At 48.2% G+C, this 22,823-nt stretch overlaps 2 protein-coding genes across 3 annotated transcripts in view; one reads left to right on the forward strand and one right to left on the reverse strand.

Annotated features, from left to right (window-relative positions):
• LOC135829473 (hormone-sensitive lipase-like) overlaps window positions 1-5,300 on the reverse strand; it is a 40,131-nt gene extending 34,831 nt beyond the window's left edge. Inside the window, exons 1-3 of one of the 2 annotated variants that reach the window (XM_065341881.1) lie at window positions 3,597-3,626; window positions 3,172-3,255; window positions 2,277-2,433 (exon numbers count right to left, since the gene is read on the reverse strand). In XM_065341881.1, the coding sequence (XP_065197953.1) occupies window positions 2,277-2,433; window positions 3,172-3,255; window positions 3,597-3,619 (264 nt within the window). In that variant the 5' untranslated portion in view covers window positions 3,620-3,626. Of the gene's footprint in view, window positions 1-2,276; window positions 2,434-3,171; window positions 3,256-3,596 lie in introns of both variants that reach the window. The other variant, XM_065341880.1, reaches the window with a different exon arrangement.
• Window positions 5,301-7,591: 2,291 nt separating this feature from the next.
• LOC135829471 (uncharacterized) lies at window positions 7,592-17,651 on the forward strand. The gene is made up of 5 exons (XM_065341876.1): window positions 7,592-8,639; window positions 10,163-10,226; window positions 13,194-13,222; window positions 14,670-14,974; window positions 16,262-17,651. Exons 1-4 carry the CDS (start codon window positions 7,670-7,672, stop codon window positions 14,960-14,962), a joined length of 1,356 nt encoding a protein of 451 aa, XP_065197948.1. The 5' UTR covers window positions 7,592-7,669; the 3' UTR covers window positions 14,963-14,974; window positions 16,262-17,651.
• The last annotated feature ends 5,172 nt before the right edge of the window (window positions 17,652-22,823 follow it).

Below are 22,823 nucleotides of genomic sequence, written 5' to 3' on the forward strand. Positions count from 1 at the left end.
CTTCTGGTTGAGGAGCCTGTAGTCGAGGCAGGGCCGAACTGGCGTTGATGCCCTATGCTCCTGCGTAGCAGCAAGCAGAGGCAGCACACATCTCGGCTCACCATGCTTCTCGACGTCATGCTTCACTAGCCAGCCGTTGCCGAGCCATTTTTCAACCTCATCTCCAAATAGCTGTTCCTGCTCCTTGGAGAGCTTGGATCGTGGGTACTCTCCAAGGCCTGACCTGATGCACGTAGTCGGCTCCGTCTTGTCCGCCCATTGCCACCGCACCTTTCACGCCTTGTCAGCCGTACTCCACCGGAGGATCATATCTGATGCCCACAGCACAACATCGCCATTGCTGAGCTTCTCCACGTCCGCGTGGTGAAAGTCTTCAGCGACGGCTCGTGCTTCCGACTCGGGGCGTGATGGATGCTCATCTGGGGTGCTCGACGCCAGTACCAATGGGCATGCAGCATTGACGGTCCCGAATACAACCCCCACCAGTTCTCCTGCGTCATACTGCATATGCACACCACCCAGAGTCTCGATGCTGTTAACTCCAATCAGCACATCAGCCTCCACGACAGACAGGTCGTCCACCACCAGCATGTCAGTCTCGGTCTCACGTAGGCGAACCACAGCACTATCCAGCCGTGAGATTGTACACTCCACGACGCCACGGACATCCACCGGACTGCCATCGATCGCATTAATTGTCGATGACGTAGGCCTGATATCCAAAGCTAGGTCGGTTGCCAGGGCGCTAGCTACAAGGGAGCGGGATGCACATGTGTCCACAGCAGCTACTACACGCTTGCTTGGACCGCCGGACCATTTGATGTCCACAAAGATCCGTGGCAGACTGTCACCTCCACTGCTCAGGCATAACACCTTGGAGTCACCATGATCACCAGAGTGCACAGGAGCAGCGGCTGCACTCCCACCCCGCTGCTTCTTCTGCTTGAAGGCCTTGAACTCCGCACAATCTCTCATCATATGCCCAGCCTCGTCGCAGAATAAACACGTCAGCTGACTGTGTTTGGCTTGCTTGTGGCTACCGGTGCCACTACTCGTGCTCGCAGGGCAGTTCCGCTTAAAGTAGCCAACTTGACCACACTTGTAACACAGGACACGTCTTGCGGAGTCGCGACCTGCACCTGCTGCAGCGGTCATCCTGGAAGAGCCTGATGGAGCCCGATCGTCTAGAGCACCGTAGCTCACTGCTGCCACACCGGGCTTCATCGATCGCTCCACGCTTCTAAGCCGCCTGACGTACTCCACGCAATCGTCGATGGTGTCCGTTTTTCCACTCATACGGAGCTCCTTCGCAAACTGAGAGGGGAGCCCGGAAAGAAACTGCCCGATCACTATATTATTCTTCCCGTCAGCATCAACCTGCTCACCAGACAAGGTGAGAAGCATCTTCAAGTCCGCTGCGAAGTTGTCCACCGACTCGTCTCCCCGCAAGATCCTGGACGTAAACATCGAGTATGCTTGATCCGGTGCCATCCCAAAAGCGGCGGTCAGCTTTGCTTTCACATCGGCCGGCTTCTTCTGATCCGCTGCCGCCATCTCGTTCCACACGGTGAACGCCTCACCCTCGAGATAGAGCGGTAGATTCGCCATCTTCTTTTCGTCCGAGTCCCACTTCTGCAAGTCCGCGACAACTGAGAACTTCGCCCAGAATTTGCTCAGGTCGTCCCGACCCCCGCGGAACGGTCTCAAGAAGCATTCGACTTTGGCCATCTCGCACTGCTACCCAATTCGCCCGACTAATCCGAGTTACAACACAAACTCCTGAGTCCCGGGTTTCGGCACCAAAAAGTGCTGTAACCGAATGGCGCCTAGTAGCATGCACTATGATCCGACACACCGCCAAAGACAACAACCGACCGTTCCTTCTTCCTTCTAAGATTCTGTTGAGTAAGAAAAGTGTACGGTATTATATGTGACCAAAAAGATACAGTGAAAGAAAAGCCTAGCAAAGCATTGCAAGGCACGTTGGTTCGGCTGCGTTGGTTCAGCTGCACGCTAGTGCAAACATGCAGATCGACAATGTTGGGCGGAAACCAAACACCACAACATTTCCAGAAACTAACTTGTTCACACCTACATACAATCATGAGTCCATACCGTGTCTGGTCTGGTTTGTTATGTTAGCAACCTAGAATGCATTGAACACATGGATTCGATCACATTTGTCAATACTATAAGTACAGAATTAGCACTCCCCAGCTACTGGTATGTGAATGCATAGCTCATACCGTACTGCCATGTGTGCTATAGTGGCTTACCAGCAATGCAACCGATGGTAAGCTGTGCAGCATCTCATCACTGGCCAGCAGTGGAGAGAGGTAGGCCGGCGAAGCATTCAGGATGGTGGCATGACGTTGGTGGATGCCCGACTGCAGCTGTGACAGGTGACCGGTGTTCGGGTGATACTCTGGCGTGCTGGACAGGACAAGAGAAGAACACCATGAACTGGTACTCACAGAGCAATCAGCGTTGCGGAGTACATCCACAGCATAGCTAGCAGTGCGAGCACAGAGAGACCGAGAGAGTGGATTCCGATGACTTTAAGGAGACTATCAAGGGCAAAGGCAAGTCACACGGTCCACGGCCACCAAACACCTGCCTCTAGTCACAGAGCTCTCTGTCCTCATCCATCACCAACGTTGCATCAGATAAAGAAAGCAGGACAAAGGAAGCGACGCAGTTTTGTTTCAATTGCAGGTGATGAAAATCAAAGCTTGAGGTGATGTGCACACAGCTACCCAGAAAGTGACAAAACCATACAATGCTGCTCAATGAAATCCGGTTGTGCACAGCATACACAGCTACCCAGAAAGTGACAAAATCACAGCTAACCAGACAGTGACAAAGTCACAGCAAAGCACTTTAAAGTACAGTGCTGCTCAATGAAATCCGGTCACGTGAGTCAAGTTTGCGCCTTGCACCATTTCGCAGCCCAATGTTCGCAGGTCTAGGGCTGCGCAACGCCCGGCACGTACTTGAGTGACGCGACTGGATGTCATGGAGCAGCAATGTACTATTGTATATGGGGCCAAATGAAAACCTGGTGCACATCCGTGTTACACACATGATACAGTATCTTTTTATTGGCTAGGGCAGCGGAGAAATGGATGGAGCATGGCAGCAAAGCACACCCATTTGTTTCCAATGACCTACCACATGTGACTGTGACGTTTGCGCCAGAAACCCTCCACCATGGAAGTAAATGATGACTGCCTTAGAAGGCTCAGAGCTGGCACTCTGCAGCAAAAAGAGAGTGTTGAGCATGGTACAGAACAAATCGTCAACGTCAACCGCACATGGCATGCTAAAACTTTTTTTTTTTTTGAAACTCGGATGTTTTTTCTTCTTTTTTTCTCTACAAAATCCACATTATCTCCAGACACTGGGGTGAATAATGGAGTATGCATGTGGTGGTGGGGCCCATTAAGCTCAGCCGACCAGAGGTCTCGGCTTTATAGCTCCATGGACGCACCAAAGGGGGATCGGGTAGGAGTATTCAAAAGACCACGGACAGCTATTGTACTCTACGGTCGCAGAGCACACATACAAATGTCACCTTACTTCTCACAGTGACTTACATGAAGGCCGAGGCACCGTCCATAGAAGCTTCTCCGCTCCATACTCTCAGCAGTGTCCAGAAAGTCGTCCGGAAACTGAGTATGATCAACGATCAGGTCGCCAGTCTTGTCCACTTGCACGACAGCGTAGATGACTAAAAAAGCTGCGCGTGATCCCTGAGCAGCTCTGAATGTTCTTCAAGTGCTGACACAGCCTGTGCGAAATCTCTCTTAGTATTCGATGACGGAAGCAGTGACTTGATGTCATCAAGCACCAATGTACACGTGGAGAATATGGATACACTAGATCGCAGTCCGTTGCTGGCTACACCCGGGTAAGCATTGTAGCGGGAACATTGCTGCAGCAAGTAAGGGATGGTGCTGAGCAACGACCCGATCGCAGCGCACAGCATATGACAAGCGGAAGCCAATCGGGACCTCTGCTCCGGGCTCAGTGCTCCGCCACCGTTGCTGCGCTGTTCCTGCTAGCATGCTGGAGACGCTGCACTTGCGCTAGCAGCCCTTGCAACGCTGCGGTTGTGACACGTGGTGGAGCGGAATAGTGACGCGCTGCACTGCGTGAGCAGTGGGCATTGCCAGTGACGGTGTGTCACCAGCGACGCAGTGTACTCGCCACTACCTGTGTCCGCTACACTCACCAAGTTCCTGGTACTGACAACAGCTACTGAGCAGGGAGCACCGGTATGCTGTTTAACCACACAGCTACACGGTGCAGCTGGGCAAGACGCCGAACTGATACAGTGGGAGCGAGAAAGCAGCCGCTGTGTAGCAACGACAGGTCGAGTGGCGTTACGTGCTACTGTTGATGCCGCCATAACAAGAAGCTAAGCAATAAGAGTCCCTTGCCAGGGCAGGCAGTCCAATTGGTTTCAAAGGTCAGGCAAAATCACAAGTCCTGCGGAGCACGTACACGAACACATGTTCAAAGCGCATGCAAGGCAATTGCAAGCGCATACACACACAAAACAGTTGTGCACGGCACATTCAAAGTACACACTGCTCACACATGAAGACACATAAGCACATATGCGCGCGCACGCGCACACACACACCGACACACAAGCAAACAGAGAGACAGACACACACACAGATGAGACTCTGACCAAACACATGTACTAGTAAAAGACCGCATGCACAATGTCAATGTGATGCACACCTCCAAGACGGAATGGGCGCTTTCAATAGTACACATACTACTTCTGGTGCTTTGAAGATCCAGAAAACCCCAGTGTAACACCGGCTTTAGCCTACAGGTTTGTACACACTGTGGGTGACATTGCATACAAGTAGATCAGCACATCTAGTACGATTGTTCTTCCACTTCAAGAATCGTCCCTTCGTTTCACAGCACAGAATAGCTGTCTCTCAGCTGGTAATCAGTAGGGACATTCTCTACTTGCGAAGACTGAGTGATCGCCAGCACTCGCCCTTTCCTTCCACAAGCGATGTATAGAATAATAATATCACTGTTCGAGTATTTTTTTTCTTTCAAATCTGAGACCATTGACAGGATCGGAAGGAGAGCTCTACTGCAAGCCAGAAGTCAGGCTGGCGTCAGGCTGTCGTGAAAAGTAACGAATTCAAACCGCTCCTCAACAAAATCATTACAGTTAGCAAAGAAGCTAGTTCCAACCAATCCAAGTAGGGTGACTTTCAGGAACTAATCCAACGTCTTGTTCATTCAAAGACAGTGCTTTTTTCGCTTCTGCACTGACTCTGTCTTTGAGTTACGAGATGTATGCGCTCAGCCGCTCACCTGGGTCACGGCGAAGTGTCTCATTCGCTCTCCCTGCTCTCCGCAGCCTACAACGCTTTGCGCTGGTAGTCTGGTACATGGTGGCTGTCGCGTGCGCGCGCACTCCTGGTTGCGGTATTTTACGACTCCCTGCTAGTAAGTAACCTGCAGGCACGGCCCGGTGACCAGGTGACTGGTACATGTTGTTGTTGTTGTTGTTGTAGAAGTTTATTTAACGTCGCACCACAAACAGGCGATTTCGCCTCCTTTGATACAATCATGTGGACGACAGAAGGAATGAGAGAGAGAGAGGGGGGGGGGGGGGGGACAGAAGTATGGAGAGAGGAAGGGTAGAAATAAAATAAGCAATCAACCTCAGGGCTACACCAAAGCAAAAACGGAATGGGAACATACTATTATACAAAATAGCTTCATACATATATTGCAAAACACGGGCCACAGACAGGCTATGATCTCTGCCAACACACCAGCCTAATTATACTGACCGCACTCCAGCTCCCCTCTACCCCTTTTTGATCCACTTCGCTCAGCCTTAAAATCCGATTATCAGTTCACTCCATCTTTCTACGGTGCACTGCTTTTACTACTGTTTTGTCCTATCTCAATCTCAAATTCTCCCCATTATCGTTTGCAAAGCCGGTGCTTCCCTCTTGGATGCACATGTTTCTTTTCTCCTATGTATCGGCGCACAGGAGTAACGATGATCCCGAGACCTTTGGTCGGAGGAGTTACTTTTGCCCCGCCCCCACTTCCATCCAATATGCCACCGCCCCCACTGTGCAGCATCTGATGGTACTGTGGTATTCAGTAAAAAAATAAATAAATAAAAAACTCTTCTTCAGTCCGCTATCACAGAAACACACTAGTACATGGTGTACGCTAGGGCTGAAACGATCATTTACCGAATAATCGAGTACTCGTTTGATTACCGATTACGATTATTTTGCGTTTTTTAAATTTGTGTCCAGAAAGTACTGTAAACCCTCGTTTTGTGAAGTTTGAATCAGTTTCCGCCGGGAGTATGCAGTTGCCAGGGGTATGGTTCATGTTCTGAGGTTAAATTGACTTCGAAACGGCCATGTTTCGGAGCTACCCTTTCACTAATGCAGATTTGTTGGTATTATGAAGCCATAGTTTGTGGAAACAGAGTAATGTTTGCACAGAATTATGACTCTGTTTGCTAACGATTATAATCGATTACTCGATCGTTAAGCTAAAAAGTAATCGATACGTGAAAATCCCCGATCGTTTCAGCCCTAGTGTACGCAAAAGACAGGGAAGAGCACGCAAGCGCTGTGCCTGTCGCTCACCCGCCACTTTACGACACTCCCGCCGCGCAAGCTACGGCGGATAAAACTCTATCAACCCCATCGTGCTCCTCAACGCTCCGCTTTGGCGGAGGGAATGCAAATGCAGCACGCCATATGAAATTTTAGATGTTCTTGTCCGAGTTGAAGCGACGTTCGCTTGTACAAGTAGAGCTATCGTGGATCGCTGACAGGCCGCTGAATGTCTCCTGTCAAGTACACTCGTGGATTTGGGGCACATTCAATGCGGCCCAGTGCGGGTGTATTTGAATATTAGTTTAGTTTACATCAATATCAAATTGTTGTATAGCAGGGTGTCGTTGCCTCCTCCATGATCCATCATCGACCCCAGCGATTGCGTGGATGCCTGCCGTTGCAGTGAGGGTGTGGTAGAGTACTCTACTACTCCCTGGTTGCAGTCCTAGTGTTGCATACTCTGGTGGACGCATTGCTTGAAGAGAGACTGGAAGGAGAGAGTTGGAGATCATCCGCGATCGGGGCCCATGAGTTGGGAGACGGATTCTCTCACCAACTATCCACTCATAACGATGCAGTATCGTTTGCGAGATCTCCAGAACGTATAGTTCATTGGCAAAGAAGAACAATATGAAAACTAAATACCAAACGGCAACCAAACAACACCATAACCATGATAACTACTTGGTGCAGAAGTAGCACACCAAACTCCAAAGCCATCACCATGCAGGTTCCGCCAAAGAGGATCCGCGAAAGCGGAGGTTCCGCTCGCATTTTTTTGGCGTAGCGAAATCCAAACTTTCCGCCAAAGCGTAACTTACGCTTCCGCCGTTGCCGAGGCAACGGCGGAAGCGTAAGTTACGCTTTGGCGCATGGCGGAACTGCCAAAAAAAGTGCATGTGTGACCGGTGCCGGCGGTGGTGTTTCTCACCACTGCACCGGCACATGGTAACGCGAACGTGCAAGCTTTTGTTATCGGCACAGCCAGCTAGCTGCAGGGAGTCGTGAACTGGGCGCTGACCTGAACTAGCATAATGGCGGAGGGGCAATCTTCTGCCATGGCCCAACCAGGCGCGAGTATGGCTACAGCTGCAGAGATAGAGCCGCAACATTGCCTAACGCCGGGCAAGGACGAGCGAGTGACCGTGGCCGAGCCATCCGCTGAAACGGCCAGTCCCTTTCATTCCATATTTGCTCTGGCGGTCGGCTGCGGCCATTGCGACAAAGCAACGGGGAAATCTTATCAAGGAACGTGCTTCCTACTCAGCGATCTGAACAGTGCAGCTACCAAGGATTACATCATCTTCGCCACTGCCGCACATAATCTGGTCTGCAACGATTGCGGCGACTGGCTCTGGGTACGAATCTACAAAGATCTCTCCGCGCCTCCCCTGACCAGCGAAAAGATATCCCGCAAGAACGATCATGGCGGGTTGATCGTTCCTAACTGGTACAAGGAACACGCCACGGAGAAGACTAACGAGCTATTTCTACACGACTATGGGATAATAGCGGTCAAGACGAGCAAAGTTAGTCCGTTGGTGAAATGGGCAGATAAAAAGCTTGGCGTTGCACCTCAGTGCAAGAAGGAGGAAGGCGTCCGCATGTGCGGATACCCAGTCTACACCTGCTATGGTGGCATAGAAGAGACGGCCAAGGATTGCAAATACTGGGTTAAGGAGGACCGCCTTGCTACGTTTGCAAACCACGACCATCAGCTTCACTACTTTGTTGATGCTACCGGTGGGCAAAGTGGCTCGCCCGTCTTCCGTCTGCCCAAAGAAGACGAAGCTGAGACGGCCTCTGCTACTGGCTATGTTGTAGGGATTCACGTCGGCGGTGGTAAAAAGCATAATACCGCTGTGAAGCTCCGGGACGAGCGTAAATGCGACACAACGCCAATGGCGGACCTCCGAAAATGGGCGAATGATCCATCGAAATTCTTACCTGAAGAAAATGTTGCAGTTGCAGAAAATGTTGCAGTTGTTTGTTCCCAGAAATCAGGTAAGGGGCTGTCCGAGGTTACCGATTGTTTTGTCAAAGTGAAACGTGTTAAGTGTTATCAGCCCCAGCATACCTAGCCACTCTTCCTGCAGGTAAAAAAAGTCGAACAAAATATTCATTTCAATATTCGACGCCCAATAGTAGCTAGTAACAGTGGCCTGTCCCTAAGCACATAACATGTGTGTTGCTATGGTTACATGCTGGGCAATTCGGGCTGTCCAAGTCTCCACCCTGTCACTTGCGTTTCTTGGCCCGTTCTGCACTGGATGTTCTAGCATGAATTCAGAAGCTGTTCAGGGCTGCCAGGTCATGGCAGTCTATCTGAGTCTGACGTAAACCTTATTTTCCAAGCACTTTCGGTAGGCTGCTCTAGTGCGGCTGCATTGCGCATCGCTCGCTACATTCCGTAGTTAGAGCACTCTGGCGCTAGGACAACAAGCTAACTTAATGTCTGTGGTGCCACCTTTTCACCGTGGCTGGTAGCTCGGCTTACTTACAGCTCGTAGCTGGACTGACGGGGCCCTTATGGCCAAAACAGCTTGCTGTCTATAGCATTGGGTAGATGTAATGTGTGTGTGTGTGTGTGTGTGTGCGTGTGGGGGGGGGGGGGGCGCGTGTGTGTGTGTGTGTGTGTGTGTGTGTGTGCGTGTGTGTGTGTGTGTGTGTGCGCGTGTGGGTGTGCATAGTATTAAGGTGATGATGCAGATTTTAATGGGTGCACACAGCTTCGTACTACCGCTCAATCTATGCTGCTATGTGTGATAGTGCTGTTGCTGCATGCTGTGATGTTTTGGTGCGGGATACGATCACGTCGCGGCGACCATGTCTCCCAAACAACATAGTGCATGCACGCGTGATACTCTATGCGACTGGGCACTCTACTTGACATTGAACGTGATCCATGCGTGGCGCTCGCCTTCGATGTGGGCGGCGTGCGATGTGGCGCTCACCGTGGATTTTGTGTGTGGCGCTCAACGTGGGCGACATGCGACGTTCACTCGACGCGATATTCGACGTGAATTGCTAGAGCTCGCCTCCCTATTAATTTCAATCCGTTCTGTGTGCGAATCATTCTTGTATGCTCGTTAGTGTTTCGCCCTCCCACCTCCCGTTTCTCTTCACTCATTTACTTTGATAAAGTGGATAAAAGTGGTGTTTTCCACGCTCATTTCCGGCTACTCTGGGCCCTCGGTCGCCATCCCTCGGATGCAGACTCTTGTACATACTTGTCTCCGCCAAGACTCTGCTCCGGCAGTGTCCACCCATATCTCTCCGTAGCCTCTCACTCCGCTGGCCGGCACTCCCCGTACCGCAAGTTGCTGTGTGTTGCAGGTAATGTGTGTACATGTATGTGTGTATGTTCAAGTTGACAACTGTTGTGTGTGTGTGTGTGTGTGTGTGTGCGCGCGCGCGCGTGTGCATGTGTGTTTGTGTGTACGTGTGTGTGTGCACGCGCGCGCGCGCGCTGCACCTGTGTGTGTGTGCACGCGTATTCTGACATACGCGTATGTTTTGCTGTCCAGTCAAGCCCGGGGTCAGGCCGTCGGAACAGAACGGTTTGCATGGTGGTCGACCGCAACTAGTTATGTGAGTATTTGTGATACACGAAACAATAGCAGGCGGTCATGGTCTCAAGAATGCGAAGAAAAAACTCAAGTGACTTCAAAAAGATTGGGGGATCATTCACAACGTACTTACACACATACACACATACACACACATACACACGTACACACACACACACACACATACACACGTACACACACGTACACACACACACACACCATGTACCATGTATACGCCCGTCGCAAGAGAAGATCTGATTCTGAATGAAACAGATCAAGACAAGCGCCAGATAACTGTCTAATCCACACAACTGGCGAAGCCATGTGAATCGACCCCCAATGCATACCTGGTCTACACCTGACGGAGCACATCAGACGTTCGCAATACCGCTGCATGCCTGCTGACACGTGACCGCATCAGCGTACCATATGTGGTCACGTGTGTTGTACGTCACGGTAACCTCGCCCACCAAACAATAGTATAATAATTGGCGCAGGCGACATGAAGCTTCCTTCGACATGGCGTTCTACATCATGGTGTAGTGTCTCAGCTAGAGACGGGGTTCGGTTTATTCTATGATTGATTGCATGGAGACTAGAAGAAGACCAACTACAATTGCAAGTAAATTATGTCAACGGAACAAGAACAAGGAGACCCGTGTGCCAATTCAAAAAGGCAGACAGACAAAAATGATCTGCGCATGGTTTAACGTCAATACGATAATGATGACGTGAGAAATGTCCATGAGTGTATCATCAGCACATACACTACACATGGCATTCGACGTGTCACTCAACAAGGCAGGGGGGACGTTCTTCTTCCCTCCTTCGATCCGTTCTGTGTTCGACTAGTCTGGCCAGATCTCTGGGTTTTCACCCACCCACCTGACCTCCCACTTGCACATCACTCATGTACTTTGATTAAGTACGTAATGGGTGCTGGCTAGGCATAGCCCGATTTTGCTAGCAATTCTGCTAGCGTAATATCGAAGAATTTTGAAAGGGAATTTGCTGGCAAAACGGAGCGAAATATCGGTGCGTTCGCTGGAAATTGGGAGATTTTAAACTTACATGTATACAGTACATGTGACTCATTTTCGCACAGTTTTACCGACACGTGATTCACTTTTTCTCATTTTTGCCAACACTTGACCCGCTCTCGCCGAGTCTCGGTCAGTTTTCCCACACGTGACAAATATTTTGGAGCAAAAAGGAAGCAAAATATCGAGTGGCCTGGAAAAATGCAACGCAAAAATATCGACGATGAGCCAGCCAAATGTTGCGGCAGAATATCGAAGCTTCACTGGCAAAATCGGGCTTTGCCTAATGCTGGCCACTCCCAATTCCGGCTACTCAGAGCTGTGGTCTGTGTCTCTAGGACGTGACTACCGCTCTTGGGTCCGCCAAGATACCTGCTTCGGCAGTGAGTATCTGGCTGACCTGTTAATCTCTCTCCGTAGCCTCTCACTCCACTGGCCATCATTGCCCGTGCCGCCAGCAGCTGTGTGTTGTACCATAGTTGCCGGAGCATAGTGTGCACTTTGGAGGTACTTCCTCCGTTAACAAAAACTTCGTGATGGATTTTGATGGATAAGAAAACGCTTAGAACAGGTCAAGAACAGTTTGTATCGACTGCAAATCACTGGACAAAGGCGATTCAGCCTATGTACAGCGTCTTTACAAGAGAAACTGTTGGCGGAATGAGCATAGATAGAGTTCAGTTTGCGTCGCTTTCACTGGACTCATTTTTGACCCTGCGTCGCTGTCGTCATCTCTCAAGTCGTTGTTCAGGTTGTTTCAGCCTTGCCTCGGCTTCTTTGATCACACTCCGCTGATCTTGATGTCGCCGTCGTTCAAGTAAGTACTCAGTAATCCGCGATATGCGTGTTCAAACAAAATGGCGTCACGATTTATTGAAAGCGGTACAGTTGGTGGTACGAGTGTTCAAAACCATTTGAACTACTTCATACTGTTAATCTTCTTTTTGACATGCTCTCTTTCCATCGTCCTTAGCTGTTGTTTGTTGTGAGCTGTTGTGGCTTTCTCCTATACCTCTGGGGGATGCCAAGTGATGGTGTTGAGAGGCTGGTGATGGCTGTGAGCGCGAGTTTGCCGATCGGCGGCGTCCTCGCTATAGCGATGAAAATACTAGTTACTGCGCACCTGGCAGATATCACAACACGTCGGAGCGTCCAGGAGCAAACAAATCTTGGGTTTTCACTGGTATCTAGTTCCTCCAGCATCGTGTAGCCCACCGTTGGTGAATGGCTGTCCAGAAAGGTTGAACCTAGTCTTCTGCAGCCTCTCGCAGTCCTGCGAGGCACTCTGAGTACGCCTGCCATGTATTGTACAAATAAAACTCACGAAGTAGTGGACTCTGCAGTGATGAAGTCTATCCTGTATGCTGCAAAAGACGCAGGAAATGTGACGCTGTGTGAGGACCATCCCAAGTGCATGGAAACTTGAACTGACATGCACAAGCAGTCGCCCGTCACTTCTGTTTGTGTGTAGTCTGCCACTCAGGACTCAGCACTCTGGTGTTTGGATCACTACTGTATAAGCAGAAATATTCGTCTGCAATTTAATTGCGTCTTTTTCGTGCAATGAGCTTTTGGACTAAATTAAATGCCGGACTAGTGTCGATTTGTCCAGCTTTTCAATACACACACTCTTATGATCCATGGACGAAATTTACAACCGGACAAACTCCCTTTCTTTGGAGTTGGACGAAATTATTGACCGACGAAATTTTCTGCATGTCAAGTAGATCAAACTGCCTCTACTGGCCATGAATGCACGTAACATTTTCATGCATCTTCAACCTCTTCTTGATGCTGATTAAAAATGGGATGTTGAGCCAATAGTGTTACTTTAAAAAGAAAGAAGAAAGGGCCGATAAGTATACATCTCGTTACCCTGGTGGACTGTTAGTCATAACTCGTAACTTATAGGTACGTTCTCTTTTCTCCTTTGTGCATTCTACTTTCAGTAGCGGACCGGAGGAACCCAAGAAGATGTGTAAGCCTTGCAGCATTATGTGGTTCACTATGTCATGCTGAGCGCTATGCTAGAGCAATATTGATATATGGAGTGTGTGTTATTTTAGTTGAATCGATGTGTGTGTGTGTGTGTGTGTGCGTGCGTGCGCGTGTGTGTGTGTGTTTGTGTGGGTGGGTGTGTGGGTGTGTGTGTGTGTGTGTGGTGAGTGTGTGTGCGTGTGCGTGTGTGTGTGTGTGTGTGTGTGTGTGTGTGGTGTGTGTGTGTGTGCGTGCATACATGCGCGTTTGTGTGTGTGTGTGTGCGCGCGTGCGCGTGCTTGTGTGTGTGTGCGCGCAGATTGTTTTAGTAGTTTTTAGTACTGTCAGTATTACTCGCTCATGTAGTGGTTCATCTGACCAGCTACAACCTCCTAGCTGGCACAATTTGCCATTGCACACATTGCTAAATGTGCTGTAGACAGTACAGTGGTGAAACACGCCAGGGGCATTGGAAGGTATCCTACATTTGTATGCCTATGAAAAGACCCACGAAAAGGCTCTCCATCTGGGAAAGCCGAAAGGTTTTGATAAATTGTGCCAAAATAGCCTACTGTATATCAACGAATTTTGGCCGGTGAGAAACTTTGGCGGATCTCGAATTGAAACTTTTTCGGCCATCATCAAACTTTGGCCGATTGGGGTTTAGACAGAAACGATCGGTAGCTGTTGCTTTCACATGCAGCCATGCCTCTTTAATGCATGATTTCCCTTGGTGACAAACTTTGGCCTGCAACTTACTTTGGCCAGTTGGTACCAATCAGCGAAATGATATCGCCAGCGAAAATAAGTTGCTTTACAGTACAAGATTTCATTGCTCCAATAATCACTATTTAAACTTATTGTTTTGACTTTGGCCGCACCTGCCGCACCGGTTCCGATGCCCCTGCAAGCGGTCCAGCGTATCACTGCGGGGCCCGGCGATTCAGTTGTTAACCTGTTCAATGCACAGGCTTGTGTTCATCAGAAGCGGGCGCTTGCACGTTTGCAGAGCTGCATGATGGACAAAGTCCAGGCCAGGCCTGTTCCTAGTGTCGGATGTTAGGGCACTCAACTCTCTCCTACACCAGGAGGATGGGGAGGGGGGGGGGGGCTCTTGTACAGGCTAATCCTGCATGGCAGAGTTACTTGCTATCTCTACTCTGCCAGCAGATCCTGCGTTTCACCGTGTTGTCACCTAGCCATTCAGAACCTAATTTATTCTTCATATCGCGCTTTGGGAAACGCTTTGCAATGCGCCGTCGAAGCTTGATTCATTCTTCGTATCGCACTTGGGGAAACACTTTGCCGATATGCACTGCAACCACTGTGTGACGGCCGGTTATTAATAAGTCTAACTCCAGTGAGCTTTATCGTGAAGTTGTCATTATTCTGTGTTCAGTGCATCCTGCATGGCTGCTTGCATGCTCTTTTCATTGATGTTTATGCAGTCTATGATGACCCATTCGACCACCCCGACTATGTGGCGAAAATCGACGTGCCATTGAAAGATCTTGACGGTGTCGAGTTAAGGCAGAGGTTGCAGAAGAAGGGATTACTAACCAAGAGCCAAGTGAAGAGGTTGGAGAAGATGTCGAGCGAAACGCATAACAACGAGTTGATCGGGTGGATTCAGTCGTCACGTCGCCATGGATATGTTAAGCTGTGCGAGGTTATTCAGGAGTGGACAGTTGTTGACCCAGAACTGTTGAAAGACATGAACAACCTGCTGCAACCCGAGTGACGTGTGAAAAAGGTACGCAATCCCTGTCACGGTCCATTGGAAACGTGCTCCTATGTCTTTCTAGTACATTCTACATGCTCGGAACGCACGTGCGTTTGGAGCCGAGAGACTTTCTGAATCTCACTCCCTCGTGCACAGCCTGGTGTATATTATACAGATGTTTGAATCTGTGCGGCTCTCCCCTATCCAAAGCAACCGCTTTGTTTCCACTTGGTTGCGAGTTGTTGTTTCTCGCCAGTCTGTCCGCACATTACGCAATGCCAGTAGTAAAACAGTACATGAGTGGACACTGTTGACGGTCGAGAGGCTGGACGGCGTTGGGTATTGCAATAACTGTCTTTTTTTCGGCAAAAAGATTCATAGGGCTGGCCGTGTAATCGGCATTTTGACATGTTGCTTCTTGGAGACTATTCTGTTCTTCTGTCTGATAGCATTGTTGTGTCCTAGAAAACCGCTCATACGTATGTGTATAATTTGTTATCGCATAGAGGGTCAAGCCTTTGGCTTTGTGCGGTATCCCTGGTAACAGGGCATGCCTGAAATTGTCGTCTCAGTTGTCAATGAATGGGATTTTCGGTCTTTGACCTTTTTGCTGGTGAGCTGATCTCCTCACCTCCCACCTCCCACCGCTTCGGGAGCTGCATCTGCGCCTTGACCCTTGAAGGGTGGTGGTGTTCCTACGGATGCGGAAAACTCGGCCTCTAACAGTTAGCCGAGTCTGACTCGAACCGTGAATTAAAAAAAAGAAATTTGCCATGCAGTGTACAGTATACATTGTTGTGTTGTTCACGTCATGGCTGTCCCGCTCTAATACTCACTACACTGGTGGCGACTGAAATCCGACCCCAGCTCGGTGCACTCACATTGATTCCAAAAACAAACCAGCACACGTTTCTACACTGCCAAGAGACCACTACTGTGTGTTCAAAAGTATTGACCTCTGGTTTCAAAAAAGAACCTTGGGCCAGCATTTATACCACATAATCTGTGATCATTTTGTGCATAACAATTTTCCGAAAATGGACGTGTGTTATCCAATCGCCTAGAAAGTTAGTAGGTTTCAAATTCAAAAAGGGGCAGAGCTTACCACACAGGGCAGAACAACATAGACCAAAAATCCTTCTCGTGACTCCGATTTTCGTGTTTCAAAAAACACTCATCATTCGTCTGATGAGTGTTTTTTGAAACACGAAACTCGGAGTCACGAGAAGGATTTTTGGTCTCTGTTGTTCTGCCCTGTGTACGTTTAGTACAAGTAGTTATTGCTGCGTCTTGTTGTTTTCTTGTTTATGGACACAGGATGATGGTGATGATGGTGATGGTGGCCATGATTGATGAACACTGGATCGCGGCGAGAATTTGTTCTGTCTGTCTCTCTCTCTCTTCCTGTGAGTCCTTCTGTCTGTCTGCCGGTACGTCTTTCTGTCCGTTTTTCTGCTTCACCTCAGACTCTAGACTGAGCTCTCTCCTTCACTTTCTCTCACTCTCGCTTGCTCTTGCTCTCACCCAGTCTCTCGCTCCCACTCACTCATTAAGTCGCGATATTCTTCATTTGCCTCCTGCATTCGCTATCGTAAGCACTACTTCCTTTGAGTATGCCTTTCTTCTTCTTCTTCTTCTTCTTCTTCTTCTTCTTCTTCTTCTTCTTCTTCTTCTTCTTCTTCTTCTTCTTCTTCTTCTTCTTCTTCTTCTTCTTCTTCTTCTTCTTCTTCTTCTTCTTCTTCTTCTTCTTCTTCTTCTTCTTCTTCTTCTTCTTCTTCTTCTTCTTCTTCTTCTTCTTCTTCTTCTTCTTCTTCTTCTTCTTCTTCTTCTCGGCCTTTCAATTGCTACATGACGGGCTAGAGACTGCTCTCCTTTAGCTTCTACCTAGCTCCTTTTATTGGTACATGATCACAAAGTATTTTTTCACTCCTTAGCAGTGCAGCACCATGGGCCCCGCGTGCTGGGGCAAAGAGGCACGGAACCAGAATGCTGGATTTCCCCGCGCGTGCCCTTCGCTCCATGCACAGTACCTGACCCATGTGTAGAGTCTAGATAGATTGTCTGAGTTGTGTTGAATTGTCATTCAATTTCTTTTTATTCTCAAAAACATATTATCTCTACATTCTACCTCGGTGACTTAGAACCTCGCTTTAGGTCCGTATTTGACTATTTGAGCTTAGACACTGCTGGAAAAGCAGTGCACTAGTCCGACGTCATCATGTCGAATAGCGGAACTTTTTTTTAATTCTTTTCCGGTTGAACCGGTATGCTCATAGAATTATCAGCTTCTGCGCGGCCTCATTTCTGCCTATCCTTCTACATTTTGGCTGCCCTTTTTCACTTTTTGCAATGCTTTTTCAAAGGGCGACTTCTTTAATTTTTCTAAGGAAGTGCTGTTTTCACAGCAGCCATTTTCACAAATAATTGCTGTTGCCGGTTGAACCGGTATGCGTAATCACATTCTGCTCGTTTTTTATTCCTGCACTTGCTTTTCATTTTTACTGTTTCTTTGCCTTCGTACTTCTATTTTCAAAGCACCTTTTATTTCATTTTTCAAGGCACCGCAATTTCCAAAGCAGCCATTTATATATATGATTTTCTACTTTCCTAGCACTGCCACATGGTATCTTCAAACTGCAAATCTCTCACCCTAGATTCATTCATCTTGGGGAAAGGAGGGGATGTGACTCTCTCGTTTTCACGTGGACATTGAGATTGTTACAGTGGCCTGCATGTACCGTTCTTTTGCGCACGACACACAGTGACCCGGTTGAGAGGGTGTGTGTACAGCATGGTGATTAGTGACCCGGTTGAGAGGGTGTGTGTACAGCATGGTGATTAGTGACCTGGTTGAGAGGGTGTGTGTACAGCATGGTGATTAGTGACCCGGTTGAGAGGGTGTGTGTACAGCATGGTGATTAGTGACCCGGTTGAGAGGGTGTGTGTACAGCATGGTGATTAGTGACCTGGTTGAGAGGGTGTGTGTACAGCATGGTGATTAGTGACCCAGTTGAGAGGGTGTGTGTACAGCATGGTGATTAGTGACCCGGTTGAGAGGGTGTGTGTACAGCATGGTGATTAGTGACCTGGTTGAGAGGGTGTGTGCACAGCATGGTGATTAGTGACCTGGTTGAGAGGGTGTGTGTACAGCATGGTGATTAGTGACCCGGTTGAGACGGTGTGTGTACAGCATGGTGATTAGTGACCCGGTTGAGAGGGTGTGTGTACAGCATGGTGATTAGTGACCTGGTTGAGACGGTGTGTGTACAGCATGGTGATTAGTGACCTGGTTGAGACGGTGTGTGTACAGCATGGTGATTAGTTGTTGTTGTTGTTGTTGAAATTTTATTTTGTATCGCAGACCAAACGGGCAATGGTGCCCAATATTATGATGGCGATAAAGTAACGGCCGAGAGCCAAGGATACAACAAGCAAGCCTCCACGAAAGAGAGAAAAACACAGAAAACACAGACTGCAAATACTCAAAAAGAAAAAAGAGAAAGGGAAAAAAAAGAAAAATAAAGAAGAAGAAAGCACAGTTGAGTCACAGTTGAGTCACGACTCGAAGTCCAAGCCTAGATGCTGGCTAACCATAAAAATAAACCTTTAAAAGTCTCTTGAATGATCTATGGCAGGCGAGGGACTTGAACTCTTGGGGCAGGGCGTTCCATAATTTAACAGCAGAAACGAGCGGCCGACAGTCACCAGAGACTCGCCTGGTGGCAGGGACAACATACGCATTTGGATCGTTGATCCGAGTGACGCCTTCAGTCTGGCGACGTAGGCGCTTGGACAGGAGATTACTAATTCTGGCGGTGTGGATACGAAGCATGAGGAGGCGGAGTTTACAGTGGGCGTTTTGGATGATGGGGATGAGGCCTAGACGGGTGTAGATGGGATCTGTGTGGGAGGGGAATGGCTGGTTGGCAACGCAGCGGATACATCGCTTGTCGAGGACCGAAAGCTGATGCCGTTGGTGCGCAGAGAGAACCGAGAAGAAGGCATTAGATCCATACAACATGTCCGGTAGTATTAACGATCTGTAAAATAGCATGGCTTGTTGCTCAGTTAAGCAGGAGCGAATGGCTTGCAGCGCCGTCAGTTTCTGGGAGGTCTTCCGTGTAATAGTTGCAACTTGAGTCTCCCACCGAAGCTGAGTGTCGAGATGTAGACCTAGATATCGAGCATTTGTGGTCTGAGCTAGGGGATTTCCATTGCATTCTATGTTAAGTAACAAGGGCTGCCTGCGAGACGCATGAAGGGCTAGAACGTGGGTTTTGGAGGGATTTAGTATTAAGCCTCTTTCTTCCAGAAAGTTGGCCAGGTTGGAGACTGAACGGGAGAGGGTTAAATTCAAGAATTCGACGGATTGACTGATGGCGTCTAGCAGGATATCATCAGCAAACAGCTGTGAGTGGGCTGGAGCTGTGATCTGTTCTATTTCCATTGTGTAGATGGAGAACAAAAGAGGACCCAGCACACTTCCCTGAGGAACACCACACTCACAGGGAGAGAGGGCGGACGACTGGCCATTGCTCAGGACGACTCGCTGACGGCGGTCAGTTAGGTAGCTCATGAACCAACTGAGAGCCGTTGAGGTAATACCAAGCTGAAATAGATCTGTAACCAAAATTTGGTGTTTGACCTTATCGAAGGCCTTGCTCATATCGACAAGTACAAGACCTGTATGGCGCTGCTGATCCGCTGCCTCCAAGTATCTGTCTACAGCCAATGTCAGGGCATCTTCTGTGGAGTGAAGTGGGCGATATGCGAACTGGTTTGCGGGGAACAAGGAATTTCCGGAGAGGAACTTACAGAGTCTCGTGTGGACTACCCGTTCTAGGACTTTGGAAACTATTGGTAATAACGATATTGGTCTATAGTTCTTAGCGACAGCTTTGTCGCCTGACTTGAAGAGGGGACGAACATCCGCAATCTTCAGAGATGCAGGAACAACACCATATTAGCATATTAGTGACCCGGTTGAGAGGGTGTGTGTACAGCATGGTGATTAGTGACCCGGTTGAGAGGGTGTGTGTACAGCATGGTGATTAGTGACCCGGTTGATAGGGTGTGTGTACAGCATGGTGATTAGTAACCCGGTTGAGAGGTTGTGTGTACAGCATGGTGATTAGTGACCTGGTTGAGAGGGTGTGTGTACAGCATGGTGATTAGTGACCCGGTTGAGAGGGTGTGTGTACAGCATGGTGATTAGTGACCCGGTTGAGAGGGTGTGTGTACAGCATGGTGATTAGTAACCCGGTTGAGAGGTTGTGTGTACAGCATGGTGATTAGTGACCCGGTTGAGAGGGTGTGTGTACAGCATGGTGATTAGTAACCCGGTTGAGAGGGTGTGTGTACAGCATGGTGATTAGTGACCCGGTTGAGAGGGTGTGTGTACAGCATGGTGATTAGTGACCCGGCTGAGACGGTGTGTGTACAGCATGGTGATTAGTGACCTGGTTGAGAGAGTGTGTGTACAGCATGGTGATTAGTGACCCGGTTGAGAGGGTGTGTGTACAGCATGGTGATTAGTGACCTGGTTGAGAGGGTGTGTGTACAGCATGGTGATTAGTGACCTGGTTGAGAGGGTGTGTGTACAGCATGGTGATTAGTGACCCGGTTGAGAGGGTGTGTGTACAGTAGTTGCCACGAACTGGGAATCCGGCCACAACGCCTGCACAAATACATACGATGACATAACAAAGCCCTAAAAAATATTATAATAAAAAATTACTAAACAGCAATAGCAGCCTCTGAAACCGCCAGCGTGGCGGGAGGCTCTTGTTGATCCATTCTTTGTTGATATTTTCCAAATAATGTTCTAGACCCTCTAAGGCAAATTATACATGACCTTAGGAGGGCAAAGGAAATGCGGCACCTGACAAATGCCATGACATGTGAATATGGTTCATTACGTCTGTCAGCCAGCAGCGATGCGATTCTCTTATACAGGCTGGTTGCCGAACGCCCAAAACCACCTGACGCCGTCATAACTTAACCTCTAAAAACTACACGTAACGGGAGATTTGCACCGCGTTTTGAAAAAGGGCAAAAAACGTGCGACTTAACCGCTCTATTCTCGACATGCATACCCGTAAAATCTCGCCAGAACGCCCCGCCTCTCCTATCCGCCCCTCCCTGACTTCTTGTCAGGGACGTGATTGATTGTATCCTCGTACGATCATATGACTCTGTCACAGTCTGTGATACCGTACTGTACTGCAGACGCGTGCTCGACCCCATTGGAAATTATAGCAATAAAACTGCTTTATGGCAGCTTTCTAAAAAAAGTTGTTGTCTTCTAGTCCTGGGTCGACCGGTCCTTTATAAAATTGCTTCCAAATTGCCTTGGACTCATGGTAAAGAGGCTACGAGGGTAACCCTTTCCCAAAGGTGCTCCTTTAATTCGCACTTAGTGCTTTTCGCGTCCCTCAAAATATGCTGAAAAAGTGCTCTTTATTCAGTGAAAACAGGCAAAAAGTGCTCTTTTTCAGTGAAGAATATAGCCATGCAACATGTTCAGATATGAACCCAAGCTGAGAAATGAATACGAACTCTTCCATTTATGGGTCCACGAAAGGCAAAACAGGAAGTAAAGTAAAAAAAAAACCCACTTTTTACGGCATTGTGTACAAGCTTCACCAACTAATTTCTTGTTGCCCCCCAAAAAGCGGCGTGCCAAGGCCCATGGAGCACTCGGAAACTGTGATGGCATGCATGAGCAAACAGATTTTAGCACTTTTTCAGCTCAAAAAGCTCAAAAAAGGGCGATATTCACCAAAAACGCAATAAAGGGCGAAAGAAACGGGCTTTTCCAAAAAGGGCCAAAAAGGGCGAAAAAAGGGCAAGCACCTTTGGGAAAGGGCTATACGAGGGGAAAAGGTCTTCTCGCTTTTTATCCTGTGTGGGATTATTGTGAGGTTTTGTGTGAAATTTTCGGAAATCACATTTCGTTAATTTCTTACTTTTTAGACAGGCCAGTTTGGAAGCAATTTTATAAAGGACCGGTCGACCCAGTACTAGAACACAATAACTTTTTTTTAGAAAGCTGCCATAAAGCAGTTTTTATTGCTAAATTTCTTGTTTTTGATGTCACCAATCGACGAATGCCCTAAATGATGGCCTCTACATCATATCAATACCGTATTATACGCATTGATAATTATGCAAGCCTTTTCTTGCAGAAAATGGCACTTGCATAATCATGTTCTTGTGCATTGGAAACATGTGAGTAGTGGTGGTGATACTTTTTTTTTATACGCTGGTCATGCTGTTAGCCCTTTTCCAAAGGTGCTCGCCCTTTTTTGTGTCGCAGATGTTTTTGTTGATTCTGTGTTTATAATTGTAGTCATGGGTTTGTCGTGATAAGGTCATCGGATCTTCCCAAGTTGTACAATGTACTGTTGAGATACCGAATTCAAATAAATCAATACCATACCATACCATACCATAATATTGCACTGAAATCGTAATCATGTTAACGTCGATACAGCTCTTGGAAGTAGTTCAATGACTTCAAAGTGTTAGTCCACGATTGTCAAAAAACAACACAGCAAAGGAGGAAAAATAAACATGTTACGATGTATTTAAAACATGTTGACAAATACATTGTTGAGCCAGACACTTCGTCCCAACAACTACACTGATCCTGAGGATATACATGTAAGGGGCAGGGATATTATGGTTGGAGGTACTGAGAGATAAACAAGGCACTAATAAATTTCCATAACCTTGAACCTTCCAAGTTGGAAGGCTGTCGGTTAGCGCTACGGAGATGTGTTGAAGCTAGGTGTCAGGACGTCGAATGTCTCAGTACTCTGTCAGTTTTGTGCCTAGTTGTTGCACTTTCTGACTGCATATTGTATCTAGTTACAGT

Source organism: Sycon ciliatum, chromosome 13, assembly GCF_964019385.1.
Source record: "Sycon ciliatum chromosome 13, ocSycCili1.1, whole genome shotgun sequence".
Taxonomy (NCBI): Eukaryota; Metazoa; Porifera; class Calcarea; order Leucosolenida; family Sycettidae; genus Sycon; species Sycon ciliatum.